The 24,429-nt window shown below is 41.5% G+C and overlaps 2 protein-coding genes across 5 annotated transcripts in view; both read left to right on the forward strand.

Annotated features, from left to right (window-relative positions):
- The first annotated feature begins 659 nt into the window (after positions 1-659).
- Positions 660-22,063, forward strand: DYNLT2B (dynein light chain Tctex-type 2B). Of its 4 annotated transcripts, none has more exons than XM_057306556.1 (5): positions 660-921; positions 4,072-4,205; positions 8,914-8,983; positions 18,062-18,125; positions 21,899-22,063. In XM_057306556.1, the coding sequence occupies exons 1-5, from the start codon at positions 803-805 to the stop codon at positions 21,914-21,916; spliced, it is 405 nt and encodes a 134-aa protein (XP_057162539.1). In that variant the 5' UTR covers positions 660-802; the 3' UTR covers positions 21,917-22,063. The 4 variants fall into 4 exon arrangements, with proteins under 4 accessions (XP_057162539.1, XP_026351507.1, XP_048070904.1 ...); XM_026495722.4 differs by lacking the exon at positions 21,899-22,063 and adding an exon at positions 20,781-20,926; XM_048214947.2 differs by lacking the exon at positions 21,899-22,063 and adding an exon at positions 19,462-20,767.
- Positions 22,064-22,160: 97 nt separating this feature from the next.
- Positions 22,161-24,429, forward strand: part of PCYT1A (phosphate cytidylyltransferase 1A, choline) — a 40,748-nt gene continuing 38,479 nt past the window's right edge. The window contains exon 1 of the mRNA XM_057306554.1: positions 22,161-23,401. The gene's annotated coding sequence lies outside the window, so the exon portion shown is untranslated. The remainder of the gene's footprint in view (positions 23,402-24,429) is intronic.

Below are 24,429 nucleotides of genomic sequence, written 5' to 3' on the forward strand. Positions count from 1 at the left end.
ACAGGATAATACGGTTTTCAAAAGCAGGACCAGAAACTGGTGGGGAATACGTCTGAAATCTGCTCCTTTCTGAATTTTGCACTGGATCCAGGGGTGTAGGTGAGGCTGGGGGAACTGCGGGTTTGCAGTTATAGACTAGAGCAGGGCACTGAGAACTTTTTCTGTAAAGGGTCAGATCAAAGTTTAGACTTGAAGGGCCATATGGTTCTGCTGCAATTGCTAAATTCTACCAATAACAGCGCAAAAGTGGCCACACAATGTGCAAGTGAGCATAGCTATGTTACATGAGAACTTCACGGATACTGAAATTTTAATTTCATGTGTAGGTTTATGAATTAATCTTTTGATTTTTTTCGATCATTTAAAAATATAAAACCCGTTCAAAAGTGCATAAAGAAATGAAGGCTGCACTTGCCCACAGGCTACAGCGTGAAGACCCTTTATTTAGAGTCAGGGCTCCGCTACTCAATAGCCTTATATGCTTGGACCTCTACTGGCCTTAGGTTCCGCGTAAATTTCCTAAAATTGTGGCGCGGTTAATAAAACCTGACTCGCTTTAAAGTGCTTTGGAATTCGTGTAGGGCTATACTAGCCTTAGGCCGAAGTTACGGTAGCTGTCGCTCGACCAGTTCCCGCCCAGAAGCCAGTGCGCAGGCGCGCTGGAGGGCCGCTCTGCAGGGAGCGCGCAGCCGCGTCACATCTGGGCCCAGGGAGGCCCTGTTGCCCGGGCGACGGTTTCCCAGCTCCCTGCCGCAACCCGCCAGGCCTTCATCGCGATACACTAAGCCAAGAAGCCCTAGCCATGACCTCGTCCACCCCTGCGTCCTTCCCTATGGGCACAGCCGACGGGTTGCCTGAGACTGAGAAGAACGCAGGGGAGTCCGAGAATACCTACATTCTGCGGCCCATTTTCCAGCAAAGGCGGGTAACGGATGGGTTGTGTGTGTGTGGGGGGGGCGTCCTACGAGCTGCTGGGTCAGGCAGGCAGAGATCGCCTGGAAGCCCGGGCATCGGGAAAGTGCGCGGGGACCCGCGGGGTGGGCGGGGCGGGACTGAAGAAGGAGGGGCGGGGCTGGGCTGGGGACGCAGGGTGGGAATGGTGAAGGAGGTGGGCTGGGGGAGGGAGGGAGGGAGGGGCGGAGCGGGGCTGGAGAGGGTGGAGCGGGCTGGGGGACAGAGGAAGGTACCGGGTGGAGTGGAGCAGGGAGGGAAGGAGGGTGGGGCTGGTCTGGGGACGTAGGGGCGAGCCAGGGAGGGGGCGGGCCGGGGCTGGAGAAGAAGGGGCAAGCCAGGAGGGTGGGACGCTATCTTTCTTGAGCTTCCAGCTGCTCTGCGCAGCTGAGGACCCGACCTGCAGTTGCAGTGTTAGGGCGCCGGGAGCGCCTAAGGCTAGCACAGTGGGAATGGTTGGCCCTAGGAGACCCTGGACGTGGGCAGAGGAAAGGAGATGGGTGGAATAGAGAGAAGAGCAGTAAAGAAGCGCTTTGCATCGAATGCCATTCAGCCATTTCGAGGGTTACTGTGTGCGTACGTGTGCCAGAATACGCTTACTCCTCTGCAGGGAACGGGACCTGTATGCATACGAAGTCTTACCCAGGTATCATCTGATGTTCTTGGCCCACCACCGTGATACCTTCCCAGAATTAAAGTACACAGTCTAGTGCAGAGGACAGTCCGCTAGGGCTCTAGGGCCCATCACTCAGTTCATTTTCACAAGATAAAAAATTAAATTAAAAAAAACAGAGCCCCTCTGTTGCTTGAAACCAGACTACTGAATCAAATGCTTGGCAAATACTGGAAGCCAGGGACTTTGGTTATAATGTGATAAAAAAAATTTCATGCAGTACTTTTTTTTTGGTGGGTAGAATGGACATAAAAAAAGGTATGTTCAGTTATCATGGTAAAAGTTTCTAAATGCATAGAATGCCATTCGCCTGCATTTCTGTTGTAAAAGAGAACAAAAGCAGAACAAAATTAACATATTATGAAGGAATAATCCTATGAGATTATTTGTGATTTGTTTGAATAAAACTTGACATTTCACTGAAAATGAGAAAGGCTTAAGTGGAAGAGCCAGATATAGTATATTTGTTAATAGGAAAACCCCTTTTAGAACAGATCAAATCTTGGAAATTTGTCAATGATTCTAAAGTTCATCTGTGAGAATAACCAGGCAAGAGAGCAAAGAAAACACTGTTAAAAGTAATAAGGGTTGCTTCAGAATTTAAATTAAAAAAAGGAACACCCCCCCCCCCCCAATAAGGGACCACTAGGGCTACCAAATGTTATACCGCATTATAAGCTGAAAACCTAAAACATTCTGGTCACTTGGCACATAATAGACAAATCAACTGATAGAATATATAGTCCAGAAAATGAACCTCGTGTTGTAATATATGATAAATACAACTAAAATGTGAATGTGTTTTAGGGTGGTGAAATCAAGGGCGATTTTTTTCTCTGTCTTCATTTATTCAATAATCTATTCCTTCCAAAAGTATTTATTGTATACTATGTGCCGGGTGCTGTTCTTTTTTTTTTTTTAAGATTTTATTTATTTATTTGACAGAGAGAGACAGTGAGAGAGGGAACACAAGCAGGGGGAGTGGGAGAGGGAGAAGCAGGCTTCCCGCTGAGCAGGGAGCCAGATGCGGGGCTCGATCCCAGCCCCCTGGGATCATGACCTGAGCAGAAGGCAGATGCTTAACGACTGAGCCACCCAGGCGCCCTGGGTGCTATTCTAAGAAATGGGGAGGTAACAGTGAACAAAGCAGATAGAAATCCCTGCCCTCATGGAGCTTATGTTCCAGCTGGGCAAAAGGACAACAAATAGGATAAATACGTAAGTGAACTATATAATGTATGAGATAGTAATGAGTACCAGGAAGTGAGATATAAGGTGATGTGGTAGGAGGGCAATTTGAAGTTTTAGAGAAGGTGGCTAGGGAAAGTGACTTTTGAATAAAGACTTGAAAGTAGTGAGGGAGATAGCTATGCATTTAGAATGAGACTCGAATTTCAGGCAGAGGTTAACAGCAAGTGCAGAAGCCCTGAGGTCATGCCTGGTGTGGTCAAAGAACATAGGGAAGACCAGTGTGACTGGAGTGGAGAGAACTAGCAGGAAAGTACTAGAAAGGTCAGAGTGTTTGATGGGGTAGGTCATATGGGGCTGTGCAAGTCACAGTTAGGATGTTGCTTTTACTCTGAGTGAAGTGGGAAGCATTTGGGATTTTTTTTTTTTTAAGATCTAATGTATTTATTTGAGAGAGAGAGAGTGTGCACGAGCAGGGGGAGGAGCAGAGGAAGAGAGAGAAGCAGATTCCCTGCTGAGCAGGGAGCCTGACGTGGGTCTCAATCCCAGGACCCTGAGATCATGACCTGAGCTGAAGGCAGACAGATGCTTAACTGACTGAGCCACCCAAGTGCCCCAGGCATTTGGGATATTTTGAATAGAGGAGTGCCATGATCCAACATATATTTTAACAGGACCAGTCTAGTTGCTATGTTCCACAGGATATGGGGGCAAAGGCAGAGGCAGAGAGACTTGAGTGGAGCCATTGTAATCCAGGCAGGAGGTAATGGTAGCTTGGAGCAAGCTGGTGGCAGTGGGGTGGTGAGAGTGATTGAATTTTAGATTATTCTGAAGGTAGAACTGATAAAATTTGCTCATGAATCAGGATGTGGTTTGTGAGAGAGAAAGTCAGCAAGACTGACCTCAAGGTTTTTAGCTTGAGCAACTGGAAGAATGGAGTTACCATCGACTGATAGAGTTTTGAAGAGAGGAGGCAGCCCGGAGCTCAGTGTTGGCTGTATGAACTTTAGTTGTCCATTAGACATCCAGATGGAATACGTGTTGGAATATGTGGTCGGAAGTTCAGGGGAAAGGTCCAGGCTGTAGGTATAAATCAGGAATATGACTTGTTTTCTTAAGTTGTGTATGTCACTTTTATAATAAAAAGTATGAAAAAGAATTAAATTGTTCTAGTGACAAAAGGTTGGGGGCAGTTGGGCTGTGAGGGTAAACTCAAGTTTTGGAGTTACCAATTAGATGTTTCAAACGGTTTCATTTAGGTTCAGACCCTCTGTGGTTAAAGAATGTATCCATGCCGTGCTTAAGGAGGAGCTGGCAAATGCCGAGTACTCACCAGAAGAAATGCCTCAGCTCACAAAACGTTTATCAGAAACCATTAAAGACAAATTAAAAGGTAATTGTGGTGATAATTGGAAATATGTTCCCTTCAAACATTAAATTTTATTCCTTTGTCTCCTTCCCTGTCTTTAAACAATGGGCGTAAGCTGTGGATCCTTTTAAACACAATTTTTCTTCAATGTCTAGTCTTCTCAATTATTTGGTAAATTTTACTCATGTGGGTTTTTGCAGATAGTGGGAAAGTTAAAGATATGAAATAAAACATTGTATGCATGCACTATCTGAGAAATTCCAGTATGGGAAAGACCAGAAGTTACAAGGACTCCTTTCTCCCATCTTTCTTGGTTGTTTTTCTTACCAACGTATATATTTCTTAGCCTGTCATTCATACCCTCACTGTCTGATCTCAGCCCATCTCTCCTGTTGAGTCCTTGACTAGTCACCAGACTCAACTCTCCACTCTAGCTAAGCTCTCTACATCTATAGAACACACCTCATGCTTTTTGTCCCTGTTCTCTTTGTCTCTGTCTCTCTCTCTTTTTGAAAGATTTATTTATTTGAGAGAGAGAGAGAAAGAAAGTGTGTGTGCATGCGCCAGGGGCGGGGAGGGGGCAGAGGGAGAGGGAGAGAGTCTTTAAGCTGACTCCGTGCTGAGTGTGGACCTGGAGGTGGGGCTGGATCTCATGACCGTGAGATTGTGACCTGAACTGAAACCAAGAGTCAGATGCTTAACCGACTGCACCACCCAGGTGCCCCTCTTTTGTTAATAATGTTATACCATCTGAAAAGTCCTATCTACCTTTTTAAAAATAGAACATTTTTTGGAGAGAAGAAAATGTCTATGTAACAGTAATACATTTTCATTGTACTAACCTAGACCATCTAGAAAAGTACACATTTAAGTTTTTTAAATTATATAAAATTCCATTACCCACAGGTAGTTACTGTTTAATGTTTTGGTGTACTTTTTTCTTTTTCTTAATTTATTTTAATTTTTAGAAATTAAAAAATATACAAGAGTACAAAGAAGAAAATAGCAATTCTGTGTATTTCTATCACCCAGAATTAACTACTGTTAATTTTTATTTTTTTTATTTTTACTTTTTTACTATTTTTATTTTTTACTTTTTTAAAAAGATTTTTTATTTATTTGTGAGAAAGAGAGAGAGAGAGCACATGAGTGGGGAGGTGGGCAGAGGGAGAGGGAAAAGCAGACTCCTCACTGAGTAGGGAGCCCGACTCGGGCTTGATCCCAGGACCCTGAGATCATGACCTGAGCCGAAGGCAGACACTTAACTGACTGAGCTACCCAGGTGCCCCGATTTTTACTTCTTATTGAAAATTCACTGTTAAAATTATTGTGAAAAAGATACATGTCCATTATAAATACATTTAAACAATGTAGAAAAATAAATAAAATTAGAAAATCATGCCAAATGCCACCACCGCATATCAATATCAGTATTTAATGATAATCATTAATATTAGGTGAACATCATATCAGACCTCTTTTCTATGTTTATATACATATAAATAAATACCTTAATTACAATTGGGTACTATAGACCTGTTTCACATAGTGGTATAGCATTCATTCTGTAGATATACATATATATATTTTTTTGCATTCATTCTATATTTAAATGGAATGATTGCTCACTGTTTAGTCCATTTATCATGCCATTTGCACTGCCGAGTTCTTTATTTTGGTTTGGTTCTTACCTGATGAGATTTTGTTGTAAGTTTTTAGGAAAGGCTCAGAAATGCTACATTCTCTGGGTTCTCTCATGTTTGAGGATGTCTGCATTTTGCCTTTAAACCAGAATATCTTTTGGATGAATATAATATTTTGAGGTGGTAACTTATTTTCGTGAGAATCTTGTAGACTTTGTTTCGTTGTCTTCTGGCATTGACTGTTACTGTAGAGAAATCTAAAGCCACCTGATCCCATCCTTAGCCTTGATGCTCAATAGCTTTTTTAGAATACCGCTTGATAGTTAGCAGTTTATATCTTTCAATTTGTGGATTTTATTTTTTCCATATCAGGAAAATTTTCTTGTATCTCTGAAAACATTTCCTGTTCCATTTGTTAGGTTCTCTTCTTTAGGACAGCATACTGATATGTTGAATCATCTTTATCTTCCATATCTATTAGCTTTTCTGTGCCATACTTTCTTCCCTTTCCTTTGATATTTACTTGTGATTATCTTAAGCCAGTAATTCAATTTTCATTTGTGTCTGTTCTGTTCCTTGCCATTTTTAATTTTTTAGGTCTGTACTGATATTGTGTGAATATTCAGTTTGTTTCTTAGGGGTGTGATCTTCCTTTTCATCTTTCTGTTGAATATAATCTGATTGAGTTCTTATTTTTTGAATTTATGAGCTTATGTTATATACTGTGAATCAATTGTGAAGAATTTCTCTTTGTTCCTTGGTTTATATTATCTCCTAGGTTGAGGGTTTTGTTTGTTTGTTTTTGTTTTTGTCTTTTAAGCAGTATTTTGTTTTGTGTTTCCTGTTATTCTTTTGTTTTTCTTGCTGCATTATTGCATATTCCCACTCTTCTTTCCATTTTACTCTGATGTGGTGTGGTTTTCAGGTTTTTCATTTGCTCTTTTTATAAATGATCCAACATGGTGTGGGTGATTTCTTTTGTACTCTCCCACCATATCTGAGATTATTTTATTTTTTCCCTCAGAACTACGATTGAAGGGCTGGGTATTTAATAGTCTAGCCGCATAGGTATCAGAAAAGGATGAAGAGAAATGGGTAGGAGAAAGAGGAAGCTCTGCGGAGCTGTGTGCAGTGTTTTGGGCTCTGTCTCCTGAGATTTTGTGAAGTATCCTGAATTAAGGTTCATGTCTCACCTGGGAGGGGACCTGTAGTCTTCAGATTGTTTGCCTAATTTACTATATAATCCTGGAACCTTAATTTTGATCAAAGAGAGTTGGCTATGTTTCAATTTTGTCCATTTCCTTTCCTTTTTTTTTTTTTTAATCCCCATCCAACTGTTTCCACTATTCCTTGGTTAGAATAGGGGGAAGATACAGATACCCATTCAGTTTTCTTCTCTCCAGATTTGGTGTTAGTGAGAATTTTCAGGATTTTGCTGCTTTAGCAGTATAGTTTCTGGGGAAGCAGCAGAATTGTGCTGGGCCACAGCATTATACTCCAGAATCTTAAGTTGTGGTTTTCTTTTCTCCCTTACTGAACAGCTTACAGTTTTCTAAATACCCCATACTCTGTGCTTTTGCACATGCTATTCCCTCTCCATAGAATGGAGACATTGTCTGCCTGGTAAATTCCTACTTGTCTTTCAAGACTTAGCTCATTTATCTCATCCTCCAAGAAGTCTCTTCTGGTCATCCCTTCCCCACTGTCTAGACAAGGGAAGGAGCTGCAGCTCTGCTTGGAATTATTATTTTTTTTAAGAATTTATTTATTTATTTGACAGAGAGACAGCCAGCGAGAGAGGGAACACAGCAGGGGAGAGGGAGAGGAAGAAGCAGGCTCCCAGCAGAGGAGCCCGATGTGGGACTCGATCCTAGATCGCCGGGATCACACCCTGAGCCGAAGGCAGACGCTTAACGACTGCGCCACCCAGGCGCCCCTGCTTGGAATTATTAATATGTTGTTTGTTCATTTTATTCTTCATGTTTGCCTTCCCAACTACTCTGTGCTCTTTAAGGCAAGAAGATTATCTTTTTTTTTTTTTTTTTTACTATATTTATTTGTTAGAGAGAGAGAGAGAGCACAAGCAGGGGGAGTGGCAGGCAGAGGGAGAAGCAGACTCCCCGCCAAGCAAGGAGCCCGATGGGCTCGATCCTGGGACGCTGGGATCATTACCTGAGCAGAAGGCAGACGCTCAACCGACTAAGCCACCAGGCGTCCCAAGAAGAGTGTCTTAATTATCCCTGTGTTTTGAGGACCTACCAGTACCTGACTTACAGTAGGAGACAAAGGAAGGGAGCCGAGATCTATTGAGAAACTAGTATGTATCATCAGTACTGTTCTAGAGCTTTATGTATTACTTGTGAAAAGAAAGGGAAACCTCACTAAAATGGAGTTGGGAGGCCAGAAGGGGGAGCTCTAGTACCGTTCCACTCCTTATCAGCTCAACAGGAAGAAGCCTATACTTTTACAACCCCAGCAGGAGGAAGAGAGATTTTCTTCTTGTCCAGCAACAGCCCTGCCAATGAGAGACTGTCACAATTCCAGCAGTGAAAAGCCACTACATTTCCCACTCCTGGTTTACTTCAAGGGACTTTTTGTTTATAACAGCCCTCCTAACCTCCTCCTCTCTTCTATAAAAGAACCAGCTTCTTCTTTGTTCTCTGGACTTGCCTATGGTTTTGCTATAGCTTTCATGTCCTGAATTATAATTCTCTGCCCTTCCTGAAAAACCCATTTTTTTGCTGGTAAAATAACTTTCAGTTTTGTTTTTAAGGTCAATGTACTATATCTTATCTCATCTCACCTCACAACATCCCCCAGGAGGTAGGTTATAATATTCCTATTTAACAGAGGAGGAAGACTTAACCTGAAAGGGTGAACAGCTTGTTTAAGCTTACACACTTGGCAGGCTGACTGACTTATTTACCAAAGTAAGATTTGTCCTCAAGTCTTTCTGACTCCCAAGCTTATCATCCTACTCAGCCAGTCCTTGTGGACTGAATGCCTATGGCCATTTCTAGGCAAATTTACCTTCATTAAATAACTTTACCACTTTCACTTATAGATAACTTTCTTATTTTTCTTTCTAGAAATGGGATTTGACCGATATAAAGTGGTGGTACAAGTAGTGATTGGAGAACAAAGAGGTGAAGGAGTATTGTGAGTAGTTGGTTTTTCCTTCTTGTTTTTATTCTGAAGTGTTTTTTATTAAGTATTCATCCTCCTGACAATTCAGTAAGATTGTGTCTCTGTAAGAGTGAGAGGAAAGGACAGTATAACAAAATGCAGCTGTGAACCAAAAAGACCCTGGCACTGAACAGAGTGGTTGACAGTGTGGGTGAGCTCCGCAATGTAACTCACTTTTCGTAGTATCCGTAGGCCAGTAGGTCTTTTAGGGTTTATGTATATGTGCTCCTAAGTAGAGTATGGCAGTATGTATATATGTTTCTTCCTCAAGTCCTTCTTTTTTTTTTTTTCCTTCCTAAATACCTTCTTGCCTGGTTTTTGTTCCTATCATTCCAAATTAATTTCTTTAAAATTGTCTGAGACCTCCTTATTAGCATATGGAGTAGTTCTTTCTTAGCTCTTGTTTTTGGCCTGGGCTTCTATTTCTTTTTTTTAAATAATTTTTTAAAAGATTTTTTTTATTTATTTGACAGAGAGAGAGACAGCCAGGTAGAGAGGGAACACAAGCAGTGGGAATGGGAGAGGAAGAAGCAGGCTCCCAGTGGAGGAGCCTGATGCGGGGCTCAATCCTAGAACGCCGGGATCACAGCCTGAGCCGAAGGCAGACGCTTAACGACTGCGCCACCTAGGCTCCCCTTTAAATAATTTTTAAAAATATTTACCCATTTCAGAGAGAGAGCGTGTGCGCGCGCACGTGCGGCAAGCATGAGCAGGGGAAGGGGCAGAGGAAGAAGCAGACTCCCCGCTGAGCAGGGAGCCTGATGCGGGGGCTCCATCCCAGGACCCTGGGATCATGACCTGAGCCGAAGTCAGACGCTTACCCAACTGAGCCACGCAGGCGCCTCTTGGGCTTCTATTTCTTAATATTCATTCCAGTTTATTTTGGCCCTGATGTCCCTTATCTAACTTGTTTCTCTTCTGTTTTTCTAACTCTTTCCTTCCCTGGTTCCTCTTTCTCCCCTGCATTGCCAAAGCTGTGAGCTTTCTTCAAGGCTCAATTCTTTTTCTTCTGCTCTTCTCAGTGCTTTCTCAATGAGCTCATTCATTCTCATGACCTCCAGCTGTCGCCCATGTATTGGAGAGTTCAAAATGTGTATTTTCTGTCTTTTCCTATGCCCAAGTGTTAGTCTCCTGTTTCCCTTTGCAAGCAGTACTGAGTATATAATATTTGGTAAGGAAGTATTAAAGTATTTGTTGAACGAATTTTACAAATACATTGTACATAGTATCACTGAGAATTTTTACTATAAAATGTTAGATTTGGAAGGGACTATAGACATTTTCTAGTGTCCACTCCCCTTAATATATGGATGACACTTTCGAGGATCAGTATGATTTGCTCCAAATTCTGTATCTGGCTGGTGTCAGATAAGTAGAGCCTAGCCTTCTGACGTCTGGCACAGTCCTCCTCACCGTGGTGCCCCCTCCCATTTGGTCAAAAGGCTTCAGATTTTCTCACCTCAAAGACGTAAAGAAATACTTTACTACTCTATCACCCCAGATTCAACATGTTCAAATACAGTTGCAAATTTCTTCTCCCTTCTTCTTCAGTCAGCCTGCCATTTTAATTTCTCTGTCTTTCACAGTATTACAAAGGTTCTATTAACTCTGGCTTAAAAACTCGAAGTCCTCTTCTGTCGTATTGAGCCGTTACTCTTTCCCACCACGTGCGCTGTGATCTGGCTGCCAGGCGTACTTAGCAGCCCCTTATCAGCATTGCCAGACTCTGGTCTCTCTCCTCTACAATTCATTTGTATACTAGACCAGTCTTTCAGAAGCACACCTCTTCCATAAACTCTTTAGAGTGTATTTTAAACCCTGTCAAATATAAACTCCTTAAGCTGGTTATGATTCCCTTTGTTAAATGTGATAAGGCCAAACTCTAAAGCATAGCGTTCAAAACCACTGCCCCCTCCTTTTTAAAAACTTTTGTCATCTAAAATTTCAAACATGTACAAAACTACAGGGACTAAGGAACTCCCATTTTTCTATTACTTAGCTTCAAAGTTTATCAGCACCTTCGGGTGTTGTTTTATTTATACCCGTATCTATTCTCCCTGTCCCACCAGATTATTTTGAAGCAAATTCCAGTCATCATACCATTTCATTTGTAAATACAGCAGTGTATAATATCTCTAAAATATAAGGACCCTTTTTAACATAATAGTATATCATCACATCTAAAATATTGTCAATCCTTAATATTATATAATATTCAGTTAGTGTTTGGATGTCCCCAGCTGTCTCATATATAGTTGACTCTTGTGCACAATGTGGAGGTTAGGGGTGCCAACCCCTGCACAGTCAAAAATAACTTTTTATATATGCATATCGCTTTGACTCTCCAAAAACTTAGCTATTAATAGCCCTCTGTTGACTAGAAGCCTTACTGATAACATGAACAGTCAATTAAGACATATTTCTTTTTTTTTTTTAAAGATTTTATTTATTTATTCGACAGAGATAGAGACAGCCAGCGAGAGAGGGAACACAAGCAGGGGGAGTGGGAGAGGAAGAAGCAGGCTCATAGCGGAAGAGCCTGATGTGGGGCTCGATCCCAGATCGCCGGGATCACGCCCTGAGCTGAAGGCAGATGCTTAACCGCTGTGCCACCCAGGCGCCCCTAAGACATATTTCATATAGGTATTATATACTGTATTCTTACAATAAAGTAAGCTAGTGAAAAGAAAATGTTATTAAATGTTATTTTAAAAATCATAAAGAAAAGATATTTACAGTACTGTGTTTATTGAAAAAACATCGGCACATAAGTGGACCTGTAGAGTTCAAAGTCAAGTTGTTCAAGGATCAACTGTATATGTGTATATATGTGTATTTGTGTGTATGTATTTATGTGTTTATATTTTTTTTTTACAATTTGTTCAGAGAAGGATCCAGATAAAGGCCACATGCTGCATTTAATTGATACATCTCTTAAATTTCATGACCCCAAGATCATGACCTGAGCCGAAATCAGGAGTCAGACACTTAACCAACTGAGCCACCCAGGTGCCCATATTGTGGGTTTTTTTTGAGCACTTCCTTACTTTCTGGCACTATAAGATGCTTCATCTTATTTGTTCCCAACCCCAGCCCTATAATTAGCCATTTTTCCAAAGAGCTCTCGTTCATTTTATTGGAGAATGGCATTAGAAACTAACATCTGGGCACTAGGTGTGCCCCTTAACTTTCTAAATATTGCTTCCTCTCTTTTTGCTGTTGTTCTTTTTGGACTCCAATTACCTGTATTTGGATTGAGATGCTCTTTTTACTATATTCCACATGTCTCTTATGCTCTTCTCTGAGTTTTTATTTTTTCTCTCTGTGCTTCCTTTTGGGCATTTTTCCATTGACCTTTCAGTTGACTAATTCTCTTTTCTGTTGTGTCTAATCTGTTATTCAATCCACTAACTGAATTCTTAATATCAGTTATTATGTTTTTCAGGTCTAGAATATCCATTTAATTCTTTTTTATTCATTCTAATTCTCTAGTGAAATCAACTGAGGCACCCAGGCACCCAGACATGAGCTTTATTTGAAGAATTTGTGTAAGAGATTTCTTTTTTTTTTTTTTAAGATTTTATTTATTTATTTATTTGACAGAAAGAGAGACAGCCAGCGAGAGAGGGAACACAAGCAGGGGGAGTGGGAGAGGAAGAAGCAGGCTCCCAGCAGAGCAGGTAGCCCGATGCGGGGCTCGATCCCAGGACCCTGGGACCATGACCCCAGCTGAAGGCAGACACTTAACGACTGAGCCATCCAGGCGCCCCTGTGTAAGAGATTTCTGAATCTGTCCCGATGAGGGAGGAAAGGGCCTTTCTTTCATGTCTGTTACTAAAATGTAAATCAAGACAATTGCTGATCAAACTTACATACTATTGACGAGTAGTTTTTAGCCCCTATTTTAGTTAGTGTGATCATCAGGGGGAAAAGCCTTTTCCTAAAACACTCAGCTGCAAAGGGCAGGCAGTGCTGGAATTGCCCTCAGTGATACTGCACTCCTCTGGAAAATATGCTTTCAGGCTCCTTCCTATGGCCCAAGGCAGCAGCAAATCCTTCCTGTCACCTCCTTTTGGCCAAAGCAGCCAAAGACTTAAAAGTCTTTGGTTCACAGATGGCTAGATCCACAAGTACTTTACTGTTGAGCTCCACCTGGCACTTAACTAAATTGACAGTGAATGCTGGGTACTTCAAGCCGTGTTCCTGGGAGGCCCCTGTAATTTGATTAATCCAGAGTGTTCCCATGTTCCTCTTCTTCAGTCTTTGCACTTTTGTGCATTTCACAAATGCTGTGGTCACAGCTCTGACCACCAACCTGTAGCACCGTGCATGCTGCATTACCAGTCAGGGAGGCCAGTGAAATTACTTTTTATCTATGTTCTTCATCCTCCCTCTCTCCTCCTTTTTTACATTTTGGTCATAGCAGTTATTTCATAGTCGTTGTCTGCTTATTCTCGTATCTGGCTCATGTTTGATTCTGTTTCCATTGATTTTTTTTTTCTTGCTAATCCCTTATGTGACTCTATCTCTCAGCAGGCCTGGTTTAAATCTTGGACATTGTGTCCCAAAATTGTAGACCCTCCAGATAATATTACTGTCTTCCAGAGAGAGTTTTACTCTTTCCTTTTCCATTCAGGTGGACTATGGGCTGCTCACCTTAATCCAATTGGGTACTAAGCGGAGTTGAGGTTAGGGGGCAATTTTGATTTGATGCTCCCTCTACCTTCAGTTCACCCTCCTTTCTTGAATGTAGCCCTCCAGATCTTTCAACTAAGACCCTGGAACTTTCACTGAGACCCCACCCCCATCAGGTACCAAGTTTTATACTTGTTTCCTCAGTATAAAACTACTCTTTCCTTCAACATTTTTTCCTTAGTGTATTGCTTTCCTATTGCTGCTGTAAAAATTATCACGAGCACCTAGTTGGTTCAGTTGGAAGAGTGCGACTCTTGATCTCAGGATTATGAGTTTGAGCCTCACATTAGTGTAGAGATGACAATAAATAAATAAGTAAATAAACTTCAAAAAATTATCACAAACCCAGTGGCATAAAAATATTATTTTACATTTCTGGAGATCTTAAATCCAAAATGGGTTTCATTCAACTAAAATCAAAGTATTAGAAGGACTGCATTCCTGGGGTGCTTTGGTGGCTCAGTTGATTAAGCATCTGCCTTTGGCTCAGGTCATGGTGCCAGGGTCCTGGGATCGAGCCCCACATCAGGCTCCCTGCTCAGCGGGGAGCCTGCTTCTCCCTCTGCCTGCTGCTTCCCCTGCTTATGCTCACCCTCTCTGTCAAATAAATAAATAAAACCTTAAAAAAAAAAAAAGGATTGCATTCCTTCCGGAGGTTGTAGGGAAGAATCCACTCCTTTGCCTCTTTCAGCTTCTAGAGATTGCCTGCATTCTTTACCCTTCCTCCATCTTCAAAGCCAGCAGCATAGCATCTTCAGATATTTCTCTGCTTCCCCACTTCCTTTCTTTTATAAGGACTGTGTGATTACACTGAACCCACCCAGATAATCCAGGATGCTCTTCCCATCTCAGGATCCTTAATCATATATCTGTAAAACTCTTTTTATTTTATTTATTTTATTTATTTTTTAAATATTTTATTTATTTATTTGACAGAGATAGAGACAGCCAGCGAGAGAGGGAACACAAGCAGGGGGAGTGGGAGAGGAAGAAGCAGGCTCATAGCAGAGGAGCCTGATGTGGGGCTTGATCCCATAACGCCGGGATCACGCCCTGAGCCAAAAGCAGATGCTTAATGACTGCGCCACCCAGGCGCCCCAACTCTTTTTATTTTAAAACTCTTTTTAGGGGAGCCTGGGTGGCTCAGTTGGTTAAGCATCTGCCTTCGGCTTGGGGCATGGTCCCAGGGTCCTGGGATTGAGCCCCACATCGGGCTCCCTGCTTCTCTCTCTCCCTCTGCCTGCTGCTCCCCCTGCTTGTGCTCTCTCTCTCTTTCTATGTTAAATAAATAAAATCTTGAAAAAAAATTTTTAAAAATAAAAATAAAACTCTTTTTATTTCTTTTGCCATATAAGGTAACATATTCACAGGTTTTGGGGATTAGGACATAGATATATTTGCTGAGAGGGCCATCATTTTGCCTACCATACTTGGCTTTCAGTTTCGGAATTCAGCACATGTCTTGAGGGGAAAACCTACCATGTGACAGGCTCAGTTCTACTTTCTCCTTTTGGTCCCTCAAGTCTCCAATTTTATCTCCCTAGCCGTGCAAGTCTGCCAGCAGTCTTGGCTGGTTTCTTTTTCCCTGAGTAATTGGTTCTCTAGCTGGGCAAAGCCTGGATTCTTAGCTTCTAATCCTGTGCCTGGTTTGGGCAAATGCCCCAGGGAGAATTCCGATGCAGGGTATCAGCTCACCTCCTTGCAGTTCACCTCTCTGGAATTTTGGCTACCCTAGTCTTACTTGCTTCAGCTGCATTCGGATTCATTTTATCCAGCCTTGCTAATTAATCTTGGTGGGAACATTGGCCTGCTACAAACTGTTCCATCATACTTCTGAGTCCTTTTGACACAAATATATATACTTAAATACAGCATTTTTGTCCCTGTATAGCCCAGGCTTTGGGTGTGGCCCAGAAGTCTCAGGTTTATCTTAAACACATTTCTAGCCCTACGCCTGGAATTATTAGTCATTTCTCTGAGGAGCCCTGGTTCCTTTTATTGGCAAATGGTATGAATATAGACCGAATTTTGAAGGCAAGAATTGTGTTTTATGCATCTTTGTATCATTTGCACCTAGCACTTTGCTCCATATATAATAGACCCTCAACCAATGTTAAGTACATTTTTATATTCCTGCCTTCACTTGGTCCAACTCAGCTTAAGGACCACTTCCTTCACGAACTGTTTTTTGGCTTTTTCTCCTGTCTAAATTCTCTAACTTCCGTAGCACTTCTACAAATTTAGTTCAAATGTTATACGACTTGGACTTGGACTAGACAGGCTTTACAATTCTTTTGAATCCTGATAACCTATAAATTAGTATCAACTCTACATTATCTTATTCTTCTTATGTGTTAATTTTTTTCACCTAATTGGGGATTGAGGATTGAGGCAGATTTTATTCTTTTTGGACATATAGTAGTTGCTAAATAAATACTTGTTGGTGATGAGTAGGTTAATTTTATTTCACATTGTTACTGTTGCAGTTTGGAAATAGGTGAAACTTTTTTGACTTAATGTGTGAAATATCAGGATGGGAGAGTTCTTCTATGCAGAACTTAAAAAAAAAGAAACCACTTTCAAAAATGAACCTGGGTGGCTCAGTCAGTCAATTAGGCATGTCCGACTCTTGATAGCTCAGGTCTTGATCTCAGGATTGTGAGTTCAAGCCCCATGTTGGGCTCCACGCTGGGCATAAAACCAAGTTAAAAAAAAAAAAGAACCAATATCATTATGATATACGTGTACATCTCTCTCTACAACTTGAAGCTGAACTGCCTAGGTTCAAAGCCAAGCTTTGTCACTGTTTGTTTGACCTTGACGAGTGTACTTAATTTCTCTGATACTCAGTTTCCATATTTATTAAATGGGTATAGTAACAGTACCTACTTTATAGGGTCGCCTGGGTGGCTCAGTTAGTTAAGTGGCTGACTCTTGATTTCAGCTCAGGTCATGATCCTCAGGGTCCTGGGATCCAGCCCCGTGTAGGGCTCTGCACTCAGCACTGAGTCTGCTTGTCCCTCTCCCTCTGCTCTTCTCCTGCTTTCCCTCTCTCTATAAAATAAATACATGACATCTTTAAAATGCTAATGATGACTCATACATACATTTAATTAAAATGTAAGAACATTTGTAATTTTTTCACTTAACATTGCATTGTGAATGTATTTTCATTTTTTGTGAAGTTTATAAACTTTTTTATAAGTGTTTTGTAAATATCTCTTTAATGGCTGCATAGAATTTCATTGCCATGAAATACCATGATTTCCTCTACCATTTACTGCTGTGCATTTAAGTTGTTTCCATTATTTATTTATTTATTTAAAAAATTTAGTTTTTAAGTAGTCTCTACACCCAACATGGGTCTTGAACCCACAACCCCAAGATCAAGAGTTGCATACTCCACCGACTGAGCCAGCCAGGCACTCCATAAATTGTTTCCATCTTTTAATTGGCTTTGATTTTGCCTGACATTCTTTCTTACTCAAGATTTGGGGAAAGAATGGCTAATTTGAGAATTCAGAGGTAGCATAGCAATTCTGTAGAGAGAATACTGGGTTTAGAACTAGTTAGAAGATTGAGTTCTAGTTCAGAGTTTGTCCCTTTCTTTTCTGGAGCTCGACAAAATGATCAGGTTGGACTAAATAATCTATTAGGTCCTTTCCAGACCTACTTTTTTATATTATTGTGCAGGATTTCAGTCGTAAGTCTTAGGTATTATTTCCTCTAAAAGTTACACAAAAATATCTTGGCTGAAGTAATCTATAACAGCTTCCCACCCAAAATATCAAAGACTCAAGGTATTGACTTGTAAGCTGTCAGGCAGCTGGTCAGAGTCTGGGGTTGCTAGAGTCCCTGGGCTGTTACCTCCAGTGACATCTATGATTCCAGTCCCTTCTAGTTTACCAGTATATTCTGCTGTATGAACAGGATTTTCTGTGTGCCAACCTGTGAAAAGATTTAGAAGCACTGATCTATAAGAATATATCAAGGAAATAGCGCAGAGGACAATAGGGGAAGGAGGAAAAACTGAATGGGAAGAAATCAGAGAGGGAGACAAACCACGAGAGACTCTTGACTCCGGAAAACAAACTGGGGTTGCAGAAGGGAGGTGGGTGGGGGAGAGGGGATAACTGGGTGATGGGCCTTAAGGAGGCCGCGTGATCTGATGAGCATTGGGTTTTATATGCAACTAATGAATCATTGAGCACTGCATCAAAAACTGATGTATTATATGTTGGCTAATTGAATTTAAATTAAAAAAAAAGTATCTAGGAAGAGTTTTGCTCATGGTAAATAGATACAGTTTAGGTCCTTGTTATATTATTTATAATTTTTCATTCTTTGACTTTTTAGCATGGCTGCTCGCTGTTTCTGGGATGCTGACACTGACAACTACACTCACGATGTTTTCATGAATGTAAGTCTATTTGAAAGCCTTTTTTTCCTTTCCAAGGACATGTGGACATTCCAAGTCAAACTAATATCATTAAGATATGAGGACACTTTAGTTTTAGATGTCTGTCTTAGACTCCTGGATGAAATGATTTTACTGTTCCTTTACTGTGTTACTAAGGCAGAAGAAATCTAACGTGCTGCCGATAGGCAAGGAGACTTGTAGGTGTACAGATGACATAACTCTTCACAAGTTTGATTTTGAGAATATCATATATTTATTTAGTGCTAACAGACATGTGGCACTTGGCTAAGTATGAAGAAATTGGGTTGGCAGTGGGGTGCCTGGGTGGCTCAGTCAGTTAAGCATCTGCCTTCGGCTCAGCTCATGATCTCAGGGTCTGGGGATTGAATCCAGTATCAGGCTCCCTGCTCAGCAGGGAGTCTGCTTCTCCCTCTTCCTCTGCCTCTGCCCCCGACTCGTGCTTGCTCTTTCTCAAATAAATAGAATCTTTAAAAGAAAAAAAAAAAAAAGGAAAAGAAAAGAAATTGGGTGGCAGGGATTCATGAGCAAAGATGATTTTCATTCAGTAATAAAATTAATTATTTCATCTTAAAGCTATTTCTCAAAACTAAGCAAAAATAAAGAGAAATTTTTAAAAAGAGGTTTCATTTAAACATTGGTACATTATTGGCTGAATGTTTTATATATTTTAATCATATATTGTTATACTTTCTTCCAGAAATGATCCCTTTCTCTCTCCAAATGCTCCTAAGTTGTGAATTAGTAGACTCAGAATTAAAGTATAGAATAGAACAGAAACTTGTTGAGTAAATTAGGAAACGGGTTCCAATTCCAGCTCTGTAACTTTCTAATTGAAAGACTTCAGGTGTCATGAGACTTCTCTCTGATTGTATCAGTAACATTAGGAAACTGAATTAGATTTTCCCAAAGAACGGCTGTGGCTTCCTAACATAATTTGGGGAACTTGTTTAAAATACAGATGCCAAAACCCTACTCAAGTAGATTCTGATCAAATAAATCTGGTGTTAAATCAATGAATCTAAATTTTTAAAAAAGTTACATGATTATGCTTACTGCCAGGTTTGGAAGCTGCTTGTGCTGATGATCTTAAGATACCTTTTAGCTCTAAAATTCTGTGGTCCTACCAAAGTTTCGTTTTATGTTCAACTTCCTTAGAGTTCAGGGCTGAATAGTAGGAAGTACTATGTAAATCCCATTTATCAGCTCTCTAGGGGAAGGGTCAAGCTAAGGTGATGATTTTTAATGCTTTTTGGAGTTATTGAGTCCTTATACAATGCAATTCATTCCTTCACCAAATACTCTGAGCTCCCATTAGGTGCCAGCCTCCCCTGGAGGGGCGAGGGATAGAACGATGAATGAGACAGGCATGGAGAACTCTGGGCAGTCCTGTAGAAAGGTGGCCAAAGTGGGATCCACAGACCAGTGCCAGTCCTTGAGCTGTTTGTTTACAGATGCTGTTTACAGGTGAGAGAAGTACATAGAGTGTAAGAGTTTAGAAACTCTTATAGGAATTTGACAAAGTAATTTTATATTGATTAAATCTAATCTAAATTAAATCTAATAGTAAAAAGTCTAGGCTATATTTTGTGTGTTTCTTTTTTCATCTCATTTTCCTACTTACTACTTTTTATTGTATTTTACAAAAGTATCAGTCCGTAAGGGCCTGGAAAGTAAAACAAAAACAAAAACAAGTTTTTCACCACAGATAGCACTGTTGCAGAACACAGCTCATGGTTCTCCCACCCAAGGAAAAGGGACCTGGGCTTAACCAAGAATTTTGCTTTGGTTAGTAATCAGGTACTTGAGTTTAGATTGTTTTCTCCTAGTAGTACGAGGCTAGAGGTGAGATTTGTTGGTCTCAGGAGTCACTAAGGCCGGTGGAACTCCTATAATTACTTAAAAAGTGTTTTAACAAGTTTAACTGGGATCTGGAAAACATTTTGTGATTCTGAGTTAAAAGATAGATAAATGAATTTTATCAATTAAGAACAAACACCCAGAGACCATTTGCCCTTACCCAGAATTTATGACAAGGTGCTATTATGTTTTTTTAAGATTTATTTATTTGAGAGAGAGAATGAGAACGTGCAGGGGGAGAGGCAGAAGGAGAGGAAGAGAGAGAATCTTTAGCAGAGCGCAGAGCCCAACACGGGGTTCGATCTCATGGTCTTGGGATCATGGCCTGAGTCAAAATCAAGAGTCCATGCTTAACTGACTGAGCCACCCCAAGATGCTGTTATTTTTATCTGTGATGTTATAATATAGTTATGCATTTATTCCAAGAAACTCAAAGCATTTCATAATTGTTATTTCTGTGATAAATCAGGAAAAATGGGAATACTCATTTTATGAAATAAAGTTCATTAGTTTGTATTTTACTTCTACCTTCAGAAAGTCTAATTCTTTACCCATCCTACCCTTTGAGCAAGCAATTTTGTAGTTACCCTGAAGCAAGCACCTTTATAGCTATATTCTGGAAACCCTTTGTATATTGAAGAAGGAAAAGAACCTTCATGATTGAAAACTGGCAGGGATCTGAGATGATATTCATTTCATTGCCTTTGCTGCCCTTAGCCCTTCATTAGCACTAACATTCTGGATTTGTGTGTGTTTTCTGTTTTGTTTGCTTTTTAGGACAGTTTATTCTGTGTTGTAGCGGCATTCGGCTGTTTCTACTATTGAATTTTGAAAAGTTGGGTAAAAATATGACCATGAAGAAATGTAAACTTTTATATTGTTAACTATCTCAACAAAATAAAGATAATTTGGCATTTTGGCAACTGAGTCCAGTCAGTTTTAGGCCTTATATTTTAGTGTTTTGATTTTATTGTAGTGTGTTCTTATTGTATTTGCAAAGTGGGGAAAATTTGTATTTCAATTGTTCAAACATAACCAATTGTAAATATTTGGGTATATTTTCTACCAGTGTTTATTTTCAGGGTTTAAAAAAAATCATATACACAATTTTGTACCGTGATTTTTCACTTCTTATAATGTCATGTGCAGTGTTCATATCATTTTATTTCCATTATGATTTTCATAAGCATAATTTAATAGCAGCACTTACTCCACTAGGTTATCCCATTGGTTATCGTTGCCATTTCCTTATTAAGGGATTGATTATAATTTTTCACTATTACAAATAACACTGAGATGAATTTATTTGTGCATAAAGGATTTTTGGTACATTTTGAATTGTTGTCTATCTCTCATCCAGTGTTTCTGCTTAGCTATTGCCATCCTACACCTTACACAGCTTATTAGGTTAAACGCACATTAATTTTCTCCAGGGTTTGCTGTAGTGTTAGGAACAGTGTCCCAGTTGTATATGAAATCAGCCCTCCCTTAAGACTTTGAGATTATTCTGGTTACTATCCAAGCTCCCACTCTCTTTGTAGTGATGTTCCCCTTGTAGTCCCTGGCGTCTTCTCCAGCTAGCAGCCCTTATTTGGAGCACCTTAGTTTACAGGACACGTTCAAGTAACTATTTGAAATTCAAAAGGGAAAAAGGGTTACAATTTAAATCCTATTTCTCCCTGGGGACTCCTCAGCACAGTCCTGAGTGTATCCACCCACTTTTCTTCTCAGCCACTTTCAAGGCAAGCATGTAGACAAAAAATAATAATACGTTAAAAAGTTCTTTTACATTCTTCTCCCATCACATTGGGTATTTGCTTGTCTTGCATCTATGGAATCAAAAGGGACCCCTCCAAAGGTTCATTCTAGCAAGGGAAAACTTTTCTCTTTACCAGATACCCTGCTACCTGTGATTTCCTACCAGCTGGCCTCCCTTGAATCCGCTCCTGCTCAACTAGCCCTCGGTTGATCCCTATTGATCATTTTTCGGTGAGCCAACCTGGGTCAAAAATAACGGAAACGAGGGTTTGGGGCCAGCTACAGGTCACCACAGGGCTGGGCTGACCGACATGGATTCTCCCTACATGACCAAGTAGGGCGAAGTTGGCGCTGTGCCGAAGCAGCCGCAGGCCGAGCGGTCTCGGGCGGAAGGCGTCACGGCCACCTGTCCCGCGCCGGACGCCGGCGACGGAGCGGAGAGGCCGGAGAGGACAGGTCCTTCCCGGGGGGAATCTGGCCGGAGCTGGGGGGCCACCGGCTTAACGCAACTTGACTGACTGCCAGCGAGCACGCGCGACAGTTCACGGCTGTATCTCCTCACGAGGAGGCGTCTTCACCCCAAACTCCGGTGCCGCATGGAGGCTGGCCCTTAGCCATTTCGTCTCTTGGGTCTGGTGTTCTCTGCTCAGCCACGCCGTCCCCGGAGCCTCTGTGGAGGCGGAACTACTGTGTCAAGGGTCTTGGTTTTCAGGGAAATGTCGTAGTCGGATTGACAAGAGGCGGGCAGTAGGCGGGACTTCCGGCCCGCTGTTCCGTCAGCTGCCTTTCCCGGGCGTCTCCCCGCAACCTCTTCAACTTCCCTTGTCCGTGACGCGGCGCCTGGGAGAAAGCCGAAGAGACTGAGGCCGGGGGAGCGTGAGCTGCAGGTGAGGATCCGGTGTGTGCATCTCCTTGCTGCTCTCAATCAGAGGACACACTGTGTGGCTAGGACCGCGAGGAGACAGACTGAAGAGTGGGTCAGTGACAGCGAGGGGAGTGTGAGGAGGAGTTACGAGGCTGCTGTGACCCAGGGGCAGTGACAGCGAGGGGACCGTGACCGAGCTGTAGCTGCTTGCGAGGAGTGTGCGACCCAGGAGCAGTGAATGCTAGGGGACTCTGACCTGGGAGAGCACGAGGCAGAAGCTGCGAGAGGACTGTGACCGAGAAAGTATGAGGCAGTGCCTCGGAGGAGACTCAGGGTCGAGGGAGAGTGACTGTGCGGGGTCTAAGGGAGCGTGAAGCAGCGGCCGGGGGCATCTTGGACCGAGGAGCAGTTAACTTGGACTACAGTGTGGGCTGTGACCGGACGTGGTACTGCAGGGTTATGTTTGGGCACGGGGTGTGGTTGAGCGGTCATGACTGGGCAGAGAAGGTCTTTCGTGTAAAGAACACTGGTCTGGGTGGGACTTATCAGACAGACCTGAGTTTAACTTTATGGACAGACGTCTCGTGGCCGGGAAACTTACCTCAAGACCGAGGTCCAGTTTTTTCATCAGTGAATGGGAAGTTTGGACTAGATTAATGTTTCCTGGACTATGGGTTCCATCCTGTTACTGGGTTGTGAAATCCATTTAGTGGATAGCATCAGAATTTTTTTTTTTTAATACAAGAGAAATTTTCAGTGTGTTCATATAGTAAGGGTAAGTATTGCTTCATGAAACTTGTTTCAGTTATGTATGTATGAGATGATGATGTAAAATGGATTTCATGTATCCTAAAATATGTGAAATGTAGTAAAAGTTTAAACTCAGATTATTTCTGAGTCTTCTCTCAGGTCTAAAATGCCACGATGCTTTGTTTAGGGGACTGTTTAGAAGTACAAAGACTGGCTCTATGGCTGGGGGGACAGGCTCCATCAGATTGACTTAACTGGAGAAGACTTCCCGAATATAATTGAGGTGACTGTTATGACTGAGGACTGAAACTCAATATCTCAGTTGGGAGAACCAGAACTTACATACTGAACTAGGGACAGTGATATTTATAGAAGCAGTGAGGATATAGGAGTTTGTGATAGGAGAAACTGCTAGGAAAAGACATTGAGAAAGGGGAAGCTTTGAGAAGGGTAGGAACAAGGCTCAGGAAGGGAACTGAAGATAGAGACAGAAAACATTCTGCCAAGATGGGGTTTGGTAGGTAAAATGGGGGTAGGGAGATGCAGTCTTTAGGGTCCTTTTCAATCTTGTTATTTAGTCATTCTGTAAGTACCAAGAATTGCTGGTAAAAAGATATTAGTTGAGAATGGGATTGGTGCAATAGTCAGTGGTAGGCAGATGGTGACCATCATAGGGAAGAAAGGATAAGGCTAGCAAAGTCAACAGTGGTGACTAGAATACCATATGGGAGAGGGTTTGATGTATTTAGCTGTCCAGCTCACTGATTTATGTACTAGAGGCCAAGCCTGGCAAACTGGGAATAATACCATGTTGTGAGTAATTCAGATGATGTTTTAGCTGGTGATTTTATCCCCTACTGATCCCCATTCCTGAGGGCTGTTAGTGATGCAGATGACATGAACTGGTGAGTTTCACTATATCCTCTCTACATACCTTTGTAGAAGGTGCTACTGATTGTACCGCCCAGTGTTTTTTAAAAACAATATTTAATAGAAGAAACTTGAGATAATTTTAGCTTATCTGACATTGCATTTATCTGATAATCTAATAGT

This window comes from Ursus arctos, unplaced genomic scaffold, assembly GCF_023065955.2.
Source record: "Ursus arctos isolate Adak ecotype North America unplaced genomic scaffold, UrsArc2.0 scaffold_4, whole genome shotgun sequence".
In the NCBI taxonomy this organism is placed as follows: Eukaryota; Metazoa; Chordata; class Mammalia; order Carnivora; family Ursidae; genus Ursus; species Ursus arctos.